At 42.5% G+C, this 12,570-nt stretch overlaps 1 protein-coding gene across 2 annotated transcripts in view; it reads right to left on the minus strand.

Moving 5' to 3' along the window:
• Positions 1–585: 585 nt before the first annotated feature.
• The window catches only part of LOC139179602 (cytochrome P450 3A24-like), a 49,329-nt gene continuing 37,344 nt past the window's right edge, over positions 586–12,570 (minus strand). For both annotated transcript variants that reach the window (XM_070779223.1, XM_070779224.1), the window contains 4 exons: positions 9,642–9,802; positions 5,855–6,081; positions 3,185–3,347; positions 586–794 (listed from right to left, as the gene is read on the minus strand). In XM_070779223.1, coding sequence (XP_070635324.1) covers positions 699–794; positions 3,185–3,347; positions 5,855–6,081; positions 9,642–9,802 — 647 coding nt within the window. In that variant the 3' untranslated portion in view covers positions 586–698. The remainder of the gene's footprint in view (positions 795–3,184; positions 3,348–5,854; positions 6,082–9,641; positions 9,803–12,570) is intronic.

Raw genomic sequence — 12,570 nt, forward strand, 5'->3', positions numbered from 1 at the left:
TGTTATATAAAATATGTGCTCAAAAAACATAGATTTAAGCTATGAACATACTCTCTAAGAAATGGGCAAAATCACTGTGGATTAATTCTTACCTATGTAATATATCAAATAGCAGTTTTGAAAAGGTCCCACCCACCAGGGATTGTGATGGTCAAAAGGGTTTAGTGACTGGCTCTCCCTGATTCTGTTGTACACATTCCCCCTAAAGTGCAAGATGTATTAAAAGTATCAAATAATACTTTTGTAAAGAGTTGTCTATAGAGCTGCTCAATAGAATATTTGATTTAGAATATATAGATAAAACCTGTGATATACAAATAAATGTCAGAACTTCAGTCACCACAATAATTCTTGTTTTCATTAATTTGCTGATAAAACTGTTGAGACACTTTCTTTGTTGATCATTGCTCTGAATGAGTAGATGTTACTAACTGGGGGTGGGTGGAGATGGTCCTTTGAGAATCAGCTAAGCTGAGTGTACGTATCTGGCCCTCATTAGTCACCTCTTTCATATTACACAATATATAAAAACACAGACACTGAGAAAGCGAAACTAATGTGTGGATACCCTAGTCATCCAGCAAGTGCAATAGATGAAGGCTGTCTTTATTTCTGAGTTTTACCACAAAGTAAATCAAGCCCCCTGAAATTCTGGGATACAGCTCCTTGAAGAACAAAGCCCAGGTCTTTAGAGAAAGTCAGGCTCCACTTATGGTTCCATCTCTGAGCACAACCTTTAGGACAACAGGTTTTTCTGGTCTTAAAACTCCTTGACTGCTTATTTTCAAGGGGATCTGCAATAGTTAAGAGAACCAGTGAATGAAGCACCACCAACAAGAGAAGCAAAGTAGACAAGATACATTTCAGACAATAATGCCTTACAACAATATACAAGCTACTTTAGCATCGTGTATTTTTTATTTTTTTTTAAACTACCAATTCAATGTGTTCAACAGCTATAGGGAGGGGCAGGCTGCCAATATTTCCTTGATTCAATTTTAATAGATTATGACTTTCAGAAAATTGGTCTATTTAACGTGTTATAAGATATATGGGCACAAAATCATTTCTAGTAGTCCCTTATTATTCACTTAAATTTTTTAAAATTCTAATTTATTGAGATATAAATGATTTATGGTATAAATATTTAACTTATATATATCATGAAATTACAGCCACAATAAGTTTAGTTAACATCCATTAACTCATAGAGATAGAAAAATAAAAAATTCTGTTTTTCTCTCATGAGCACTTTTAGGATCTATTCCCTTCTACTACATAAAAATGTCTATAATTTTATGTTAAAATTTATGTCTAAAATTTTATACTTTTAATTATATTAAAAATGTCCACAAACTATAATCATCACGTTTTATGTGATATCCCTGTACTTATTTATCTATAATCAGAAGTTTGTACCTTTGATCACTTGCATCCAGTTTCCCTTCTTTATCTTTGATTCTCTGTACTTACTCTGTAAGTTATATCAAGACTGGATAGTGAAAGCATTCATTCATCATTCATTGCACAAAAATATCTACTGAGCACTATGCCTATGAAGCATTATGCCTATTTTTTTAAAAACATGCCCTGGTTCCAAGTGCAGGGCAAATGGTGAACTTCTGAAGACCTACAGTGGTTTGTCTGAGATTTTTAGCCCCTTTCTCACCCAGTCACTCCTTCTGGGTTGGGGGAACCAACAGAGTGACCTTCTAACCTCAGTTGACTGAAGGACAAGCAAGGAGCTGTGGAGGGAGAAGCTCCAGCCCATGGGGTACTGGGTGGAGCTTGCAGCGGCATCTGCCCTTCCCAGGCGTGCCCGAGGCCCCCTTTCTCTCAGGGCTGAGTCCGCTGTGTGTGCACACTTACAGGACGCCCACACAGATGCCTGCAAGTAAAATGGAAACATCTCTATCCTCCTCTTCCCTGAGAAAACTACTCAAAGGGAGCAGCTGCTTATTAAATGTATGACTCCTAGAAAAAAGCCTTATTTTAGGGCCATGCTTGAGATGAATCAATGCCAACTGTTCTGTGTGCTCCTCAGAGAGTGATTCCAGGTCTTGCTATAACTGCAACAAATTGTTATTTTAAACTTTCAAACGGTAAGCATTTTCCCTGCAGATAGACACACAGACACACATAAAACAAGCAAGAACACAAATGACATTTGATAAATTTTTAAAATTCAAACTGTCCCATATTTGTGTTCAAGAGCTGTAATCAACTGCAAGTCACTCCTTAAACGTTTGCCCGATGACATCAAGGCACCACTGAGCATTTATGGAAGGAATAAAATAAGGGGACAGAGTTAATGACCTTCTTAGGTATAAAGGAAACAAAGGAACCAAACTAGCTGGTTCAGGGTCAAAGTATTGTCAGGTGGTAGGACCCATGACGCCAGCCTGTGGTACCTGTAAACACAGCAGAGGGGAGAGTGGGCTCTGGCCTGGATGGGGAGGCTGCATGGAGGGGCTCGGGACTGAACTGGAACTCGAAGGGGGAGAATGGACTGTAGGGTGGACAGGGAGGACATACAGTCATTCTGAGAATGTAAAGGGAGCCCAGCTGGATGGCAGCAGGATCCCTGGCATGTGAGGGGCTGTGGGAGCCCTTCCCATCCAGTAGAAATGCTTTCACTCAGGGATCACTGTGGCTGCACAGGAGGATCAGTGGGGGTGCTCTCAATGCCACACTCCGGGGAAATTATTTTGGAGAGTCTGAGATGACCTCAAAATCGGGATATTTCTCCCTAGTAATTTCTTTATACAAATAGTGGCTGAGAATCACTGTCAGGAGAGCTTCTGTAAGTTCCCATGGAGAAGGGCATCACTGAAAAGTCATGACATGGTCATCACTGCTCTCACAACTTTGTACGACGTTTTCCTTCCTTCTAGTGGATGTGACACCAAATTTTTAAAAGTTGCTCAAATTCACTGGACTTTGTGTAGTCGTGTCGTGCTAACTGCCTTGACTCTAGATGACCTCTACAGTTGGGTCTTTATGAAGCCACAGACTTAGCCCTCCAGGGATGAAAGACAGTTAAAGGTCACAGATGGATTCAAACAGATTCTCTGTCTAGTAAACTAAATTGTTATTTGACTAGATCACAGTCTTATAGACACAGAGAGATACATCTCACTTAAAAAAAATCTCAGTAAAACACTATGCAGAGTGAACTGCTGACCTGTGTTTCTTTACAAGGTTTGAAGGAGAAGTTCTGCAGGACTCTGACGATAGCAAGTTTCATGTTCATGATAGCAAACCTCATGCCAATGCAATTTCGGGGTCCAGTTCCAAAAGGCAGGTAGACGTAAGGATTTATGCTGTCCTTGTTCTTCTTACTGAACCTGGATCCACAACCATAGAGGAAAAAGTGAATCAAACAGAAAAGTCACTGGAATTCCAGGTCTGAGGTTTTAACTTAAACCCTCAACCAGTAGCATAAGGGAGACTCCTGTGGGCGGGTGACTGAATCCTGCTGTGCTGATTTGCTGTGAGAAAGGTAAGCCCCAGGGCCTTCTCATCCCCCAGATCCCACAGGAGCTTTCAGTCCTGGTGAGCAGATGAGATGAAGGATGTTTAAAGAAAATGCATCTTTAAATATGAAATTTACATTCAGATTGGTGAGATGCTCAGGCTCTGAAAGGCAGTTAGGAAATGAGACTGGTTGAAGGAAGAGTGGGTTCCTGCCTCTGTAAACACTGACATTGGTCATGTGCTCAGAGATGAAGGAAGCAGGAGAAACGTCTCTGAATATTTTAATTGTTAGTTTTCAATTGTTTTCCCTTTCCCTCCTCTTGTGTATGTGTGTCTCTTCCTCTCACATACAGAGAATGTTGAGGTCAGTAGATTTATGTGGGCATATGACTCAACTCTACTCTGGTTCAATCACTGATTTCTGTGTCTATCATTTCCACAAATCTATAAAGTCCTTGGTGGTTAGACCTCTGTTCAATTCAAATTTGACTCTTCAATATTTGAATATATTAAGAAAATATGTGGATTTGGGGTAATAATGGCATTGTGGTTCTGTGCATTTTAAAGAGTCCCTATTTTGGAGACTATTCTGGAATATTTACAGACAATGTGATTTCAGATGCATGGAGAATTAGTCGAAGGGCAGCATGTGAGTGGTGCAGACCTGGTTGATGGCTGTTGAGCAGGGAATGGACACAAACAGATACATTAAACATGATTCATAGACATTTGCCTATAGAATATACAGTGTATATGTCCAAAACTCTTAATAATGGCTTTAACGTTTGGATTTCCCACTCCCTGGCCCAGTCCCTGCCACCCACGGGTGAGCACTACCTCTCTGCTTGACGGCTGAATGAATCAAAGGGAACTACAGTGAGTGGTCTCTGGTTTCAGGTTCCTGAGGTTGCAGGAGGGGGAGCTGCTGAACTTGAGAGAAACACTGAGGTTTTCTGGTCCAGGACGGAGGACTTGGTGGACTCTGACTCTTCTTTCAACAATGTTACAGGTACAAGTTATGCTAGCACTAGGGACACCAGGGTGAACAAGACACATCCCTGCCATCAGGGAGCTTGTAGTCAGGGACTCATGGAGAAGAAATGGCAACCCACTCCAGTGTTCTTGCCTGGAGAATCCCAGGGACAGCAAAGCCCAACAGGCTGCTGTCTATGGGATCGCACAGAGTCGGACACGACTGAAGCGACTTAGCAGCAGCAGCAGCATAAAGGGCTAGATCCCAGCTAGGGTGCTAAAACCTTCAATCCAAATTTTGCTCACCATAAAATAAATGGGAGAGCATCAGCTCTTTCCAGAGTCCAATCTGTGCCCAAACCAGACCCTGACTCTGAATTCCCAGAAGACAATATTAACCCCTACAAGGAGAAAGTCTAGACATCTAGAGACCAGAGGACTTCTCTCCAAAAGGTCACCAAACACTGAGGCAGAAGGGAGCTGCTCAGGTCTGCAGCCACAGACTGAACGAGGGCACCTGTGTGTCCATCCTCACTGAGGCTGCTGGAACCTCCTGGGATGAGACCGCTAGCCTCAGCCTACAGTCCCAAAATAATAATGGAGGAAACAGTAGCCAGTGTTTAAAGCAATGGAAATATGGGAATGTTAGTGATGAATTCAAAGAACTAACGAGAACAGACAGACAGATTTTAAGGAATAAAAACCAATACACCTAAAATAATATAGCTGTTAAGTAAATTATAGCAGATGCAAGATATATAAATATATTTAAAAAACACAGAATGTTGTTTATAGTTTACTGTTAAATAAAGAAAGCAATTGAAAATCAGACTATATCTAATGCCATTCCAAGTTTTAACAATGGGTATATGCATAGAAAAAAGTCCACAGGATTTACATTTCACTATTAATGAGACCTATCTTAAGTTATTGGGCTTCCACAGTGGCTCAATGGTAAAAAATCCACTTGCTAATGCACAAGATATGGGTTCAATCCCTGGGTCAGGAATACCTCCGAGAGAAGAGAATGGCAACCCACTCCAGTATTCTTGCCTGGAAAATCCCACGGACAGAGGAGACTGGTGAGACACAGCCCATGAGTTTGCAAAGAGTTGGACACAACTTAGTGTCTAAACAACAGCAAAGCTTAAGGTATTGAGAATGTACAGAGCTAAATTTTTTTTCTCTAGTTCACGGTAAAATTTTAAATTTTAATTATTATTTATTTTAATTTTAATTGTTATTTAATCAAATAATATTCTTGGAATAAGAAAAGACATTTAACAATAAAAAGGTGTAAAATAAAGCAATTACTTAGTCACACATTTGTTATCCATAATGAGGGTTGTCAGAATACGCTCTGAGCAACTGGATCAGGAGGGGCCCCTTCCCTGGGCTCTTGTACCTTTCAGGACGGAACTCCTCAGGCTCTGGCCAGAGCTGTGGGTCTTTGTGCAGCACGGAGATTGGCACCATTACTGTTGTCCCTTTGGGAATGGACACCCCATGGATTTCCACATCCTTCTTACAGAGCCTCTCAAGTCTAATAGCAATTGGAAACATTCTGAGAGTCTCATTCACCACCATGTCAAGGTACTCCATCTGTGCCAGGACATCGTAGGTCGGAGGCGCCTGGGAAGAAAGAAATAGATTTTGATAAATTAAGATATCAGATCAACCTTCAACTCCATCCATGTAGACCCACTGAAATGTTAGGAGCTCCAGGGAATAATTTAAATTGCAAAGGACGTTAGCATTTATAGACATTTTACATGTCATTTGACCTCTCAATGCCCATTGAGATGGGCAGTAGTCACGACAATGGAAGAACACTGGAACAATTCTCTAAATAGTTTGTGAAACACCACAGGTTGTCATGGAGTGTATCTTTTCTCTCATGAGAACAAATGTGACCAAGACCAGGACCCTTACTCTTAAGTGAAATAGGCCACAATCAGTTTCTTTTTGAAAGTGAGGCCACACATCTGTACCAAGGAAAGAACGTATAAAGGAGCAAATCCCCTATTCAACATGAAGGTTCTTAATTGAAGACTCTTGACTGCTTATTCTCTTCATTATACACATGCAGTCTGGAAACAATATATGAAAACTCTATAAATAATTGGGGAGAAACAAGTTTCTTTCTAAACCAAATCTGCAAATGAAGAGTATGAATGAGAACACAATTTCAGATGCAGGGAGGTTACAAGAGGATCAGAACCCCACCGTCTGCTGCTAGAAGGGTCTCTTATTATCCCTGCAGGTGTGACCCTAAGGTCTGAAGGTCTAAACAAGCAACTCCAGCCCCAGGGTCCAGCTATCCGCATGCCACAAAGAACTCCAGTTTTGGCTGAGATCTGAGACCACTGTGGGTGATAAATGGCTGTCACATGGGGTTATAGTTAAGGGGAAACCTTGTAGAGGGTAAGAGTGCCTCGGGAGCCAACACCCTGGATCACAGCTTGACTAGATCACCAGCACGTACACGAGTAGTGTCTGGAAGTATTTCATCTCCCGGTAGCTCAGGTATCTCAATATGTTACATGGAGACAGATGGACCTGACCCTCCACAGGGTAGTATGGCAGAGACACTCACTGCTCACCCAGCATCCATGTAGTCCCCATGTTTCCCAGCCCACTTGAAGTTATGGGAAACCAGCTTTGCCAACAGGCTGTGAACTGAGGTGATTATATCAGTTCAGAGACAAATCAGTTGAAAACCCAGTAAGCAACTCTCGAGTTCCTTATTCCACAGATGACAAGAAGGCCTCATGTTTCAGTTAAGGCAATTATAAGATGGTAAAGGCTCTGAGTGACTCTGTGAAGCAGAGCTGTCCATTCCATCCCCCACAAACAGTCCACGTTCAGCGTGTACACATAGCTGATGGAAAACTGTGCTATGAAAGCCCTGAGATCCCAGGCTTGTCTGTTACTCAGGCATAGGCTAGTCTCTCCTGACTCATAAAGAATTTCTTGAAAATTAAACACATTTTTAAATAGAAAGTATTCTCCCAAATCATCCCACCCTCTCCCTCTCCCCCAGAGGGATGGTACGGGGAGGGAGGTGGGAGGGGGGTTCAGGATGGGGAACACGTGTACACCTGTGGCGGATTCATGTTGATGTATGGCAAAACCAATACAATATTGTAAACTAATTAGCCTCCAATTAAAATAAATACATTTAAATTAAAAAAAGAAAGTATTTAGAACAGACATATAAAGTAAGCACATATAAGCCAGTAGTACTAGTATTATTAGTATTTTTATAAAAAGGAGAGAATGCAATGTCTCAGCTAGCCTTGGTCTGTTAGCAGCCTTTCGATCTTCTTGTAATTAAAAGAATCCCAATATGGAGTTTACCAGAGAAGAAAATCATCTCTAATTTATGCAGGCCCTACAAAGTATCTGAAGGACCTAGGATTCTGAAAGGTCATAAGACTTGTCCAAAACCAACCAGGTCTCAGGCTTGTGTCCTCTGTTTCCTACCGTATATCCTTTCTTGTACACCAGGCTTCACCTAGTCTAAAGTTTACACAGGGCAGTAGAGTGAATTAATGGTCCCAATTCTCCACCATTTCCTCTGTCCATTCCCTTTGCCATTAACTCTGCGATGCCCTCCCATTCTGACTCAGGTTGGTCAGGTGGCTCACTTTGAGCCAGTGGAATATTGGCTATGTGTGATGCTAGCAGAGTTTTGAAAGTCACCCATGGGATTAGGCCTCTTGCTCATGACATCTACTGCTGCCCTGAGAAGCAAACATGTGGAGATTGAGACACGTGAGGAGCATGTGCGGAGCTGAGTCAGTCTAACTGTTAGGGAAAGCACATTGACTGAAACTGTCCAGCCTGGCCAGGTGCCATAGTAACCGTTTGCATGAGTTGTTTTATGACAGAAGGTCCTGGTTAGGAACACAGAACTAATAAGCCACCACCAACCGGAAGAGTTCAGGAAAGGTCAAAAGGAGACACCACATGTCCAACCACCTCCAGAATCCTCTCTGGCATTCATCTTGGCTGAATAAGGCATGTACCACCAGGAAGGACTCTAAGTCAGAATGATTGGCTAAAAACAACCCGGGGAACTAATCCCATCACCATAAAACCTGCAAGACTGGCAGAGCAGTTCTCCTGGTTTCCCTCACCCTACTGCTGTCCACCCGGGTGCCCTTTCCCAATAAAATCTCTTGCTGTGTCAGCACATGTGTCTCCTTGGACAATTCATTTCTGAGTGTTGGACAAGAGCCCAGTTTCGGGCCCTGGAAGGGGTCCTCCTTCCTGCAACACAACCACTTAGCCAAGGCCAGCCTAGATCCACCACAGACCACAGCCCAGACCACAGCAAGTCCAGTCAATATCAACAGACAACTATGCAGACCCCATGAACTTGGGCAAACTCTGGGAGATAGTGAGGGACAGGGAAGCCTGGCGTGCTGCAGTCCATGGGGTCACAGAGTCTGACACAATGTAGTGCCTGAACAACAAGTGCAGACACCAGAGAAATAAATGGTGGCTCAGAGGTTAAAGCGTCTGCCTGGAAATCAGGAGACCCGGGTTCGATCCCTGGGTCGGGAAGATCCCCTGGAGAAGGAAATGGCAACCCACTCCAGTAGTCTTGCCTGGAGAATCCCATGGAGGGAGGAGCCTGGTGGGCTACAGTCTGTGGGGTCACAAAGAGTCAGCACGACTGAGTGACTTCACTTTCACTTTCAGATGCCACTGAAGTTCTGTGAATGTTACTTGGCATTATTCTGGTAACTGATACTGCAGGACCAGCACTTTTTTCAAAGTACTTATATTGCTGTGAGTAGCACGAAGTACTTATGTTTTCTCCCTTTGCTTCGTATCCTTTAGATCTTTCCTAAATGTGCTGTGCTCAATCACTTAGTCTTCTCTGACTCTTTGCAATCCCATGAACTGTAGCCCACCAGGCTCCTCTGTCCATGGGATTTCCAAGGCAAGAATATTGGAGTGGGTTGCCATTTCTGACTCCAGGGGATCTTCTCAACCCATGTATCAAACCCGCACCTCCTGCATTGGAAGAAGGATTGGGTTTTTTTCCCACTGCACCACCTGGGAAAGGAGGTAAATGATTTGATGCTTATGTTTTGGGCAGAAATCTCCTAAGAAGTGGTGAGAAGACAATCATGCTAAGGCTTCACCTTCCCCCTCTATCTCTGGGTATCATCACTCACCTTATTGGGGAAAGTTGCATCAATCTCCTCCTGCAGCTTCTGCTGGACATCAGGGTGAGTGGCCAAAATATACAGAAGGAAGGAAAGAGTACTGCTAGTGGTTTCATAGCCAGCAAAAATAAAGATAATACTCTGGGCTATGAGTTCTTGGTCAGAGAGAGCTAAAAAAAAAAAAAAAAAAAAACAAGTAAAGACATTTTAGGCAAAGCATGGCATTGTAAAAACCATAGCTTAAATGATGAGACATTCCAGTGAAACTCCCAAACCCCTAGGGGAAATCATGTAAAAGTAATTCAGAATCAAACTGAGAGTGATTTCCACCCTGTGTCTGCCTCACAGGGCCAAGAAAAAGCCAAGAACTGTCTTGATCCAGTTTTTCCCAAGTCTATTCTATTCTTGGCTCTCTGTTCCTGGCAATGCCACCCCCTACCAACACAGCTGGGTAATTTCAAGAGACAGCACTTCTGTATAACATCTACAGTGTTATCACTGTGTCCTTTAGAGAACTGTAAAAGAACTTTAGCTCCAAGTAAAATGGAGCAGCATTTCCTTCTAGAATATTTTAAATTATTTTAGTTAAGGCACAGCTTGATTTTTTTTTTTTTTTGAAGGATACAATAATAAAGCTACATGGTCAGTTTAGTTCAATCACTCAATCATGTCCGACTCTTTGCAACTCCATGGACTGCAGCACGCCAGGCCTCCCTGTCTATCACCAACTCCTGGAGCTTGCTCAAACTCATGCCCATTGAGTTGGTGATCCATCCAACCACTCATCCTCTGTTGTCCCCTTTTCCTGCCTTCAATCTTTCCCAGCATCAGGGTCTTTTCTAAAGAGTCAGTTCTTTGCATCAGGTGGCCAATATATTGGAGCTTCAGCTTCAGCATCAGTCCTTCCAATGAATATTCAGGACTGATTTCCTTTAGGATGGACTGGTTTGATCTCCTTGTAGTCCAAGGGACTCTCAAGAGTCTTCTCCAACACCACAGTTCAAAAGCATCAATTCTCTGGTGCTCAGCTTTCTTTACGGTCCAACTCTCACATCCATACATGACTACTGGAAAAACCATAGCTTTGACTAGATGGACCTTTGTTGGCAAAGTAATGTCTCTGATTTTTAATATGCTCTAGGTTGGTCATAGCTTTTCTTCCAAGGTGCAAGCGTCTTTTAATTTCATGGCTGCAGTCACCATCTGCAGTGATTCTGGAGCCAAAGAAAATAAAGTCTCTCACTGTTTCCATTGTTTCCCCATCTATTTGCCATGAAGTGATGGGACTGAATGTTGTGATCTTCATTTTTTGAATGTTGAGTTTTAAGCCAGCTTTCTCACTCCTCTTTTACTTTTTTCAAGAGGTTCTTTAGTTTCTCTTCACTTTCTGCCATAAGGGTGGTGTCATCTGCATATCTGAGGTTACTGAGATTCCTACCAGCAATCCTGATTTCAGCTTATGCTTTATCCAGCCCGTCATTTCACATGATGTACTCTGCATAAAAGTTAAATAAGCAGGATGACAATATACAGCTGTGACATATTCCTTTCCCAATTTGGAACCAGTCCATTGTTCCATGTCTGGTTCTAACTGTTGCTTCTTGACCTGCATACAGATTTCTCAGGAGACAGGTCAGGTGGTCTGGTATTCCCATCTCTTTAAGAATTTTCCACAGTTTGTTGTGATCCACACAGTCAAAGGCTTTGGTGCAGTCAATAAAGCAGATGTTTTTCTGGAACTCTCTAGCTTTTTCTATGATCCAACGGATGATGGCAATTTGATTTTTGGTTCCTCTGCCCTTTCTAAATCCAGCTTGAACATCTGGAAGTTCACAGTTCACATACTGTTGAAGCCTCAACTTGGAGAATTTTGAGCATTACTTTACTAGTGTGTGAGATGAGTGCAATTGTGCAGTAGTTTGAGCATTCTTTGGCATTTCCTTTCTTTGGGATTGGAATGAAAACTGACCTTTTCCAGTCCTGTGGCCACTGCTGAGTTTTCCAAATTTGCTGGCATATTGACTGCAGCATTTTCATAGTGTAATCTTTGAGGATTTGAAATAGCTCAACTGGAATTCCATCACTTCCACTAGCTTTGTTCATAGTGATGCTTCCTAAGGCCCACTTGATATCACACTCCAGGATGTCTGGTTCCTGGTGAGTGATCTCACCATCATGGTTATCTGGGTCTAGAAAATCTTTTTTGTATAGTTCTTTGGTGTATTCTTGCCACCTCTTCTTAATATCTTTTTTTTTTTTTCTGTTAGGTCCATGCCATTTCTGCCCTTTATTGTGCCCATCTTTGCATGAAATATTCCCTGATATCCCTAATTTTCTTGAAGAGATCTCTAACCTTTCCCATTCTATTGCTTTCCTCTATTTCAGTGTCATATCTTTTTGCTTTTTCATACTGTTAATGGAGTTCTCAAGGCAAGAATACTCAAGTGGTTTGCCATTCCCTTTTCCAGTCAGACTATATGGTCAGTTCAGTTCAGTTCAGTCGCTCAGCTGTGTCTGACTCTGCGATCCCATGAATTGCAGCATGCCAGGCCTCCTTGTCCATCACCAACTCTCGGAGTTCAAACTCATGTCCATCGAGTCAGTGATGCCATCCAGCCATCTCATCCTCTGTCGTCCCCTTTCCCTCCTGCCCCCAATCCCTCCCAGCATCAGAGTCTCTTCCAATGAGTCAACTCTTCGCATGAGGTGGCCAAAGTACTGGAGTTTCAGCTTCAGCATCAGTCCGTCCAAAGAACACCCAGGACCGATTTCCTTTAGGATGGATTGGTTGGATCTCCTTGCAGTCCGAGGGATTCTCAAGAGTCTTCTCCAACACCACAGTTCAAAAGCATCAATTCTTCAGCGCTAAGCTTTCTTCACAGTCCAACTCTTACATCCATACATGACCACTGGAAAAACCATAGCCTTGACTAGATGG

The sequence above is a fragment of the Bos indicus genome, chromosome 25 (genome assembly GCF_029378745.1).
Source record: "Bos indicus isolate NIAB-ARS_2022 breed Sahiwal x Tharparkar chromosome 25, NIAB-ARS_B.indTharparkar_mat_pri_1.0, whole genome shotgun sequence".
NCBI lineage: Eukaryota > Metazoa > Chordata > Mammalia > Artiodactyla > Bovidae > Bos > Bos indicus.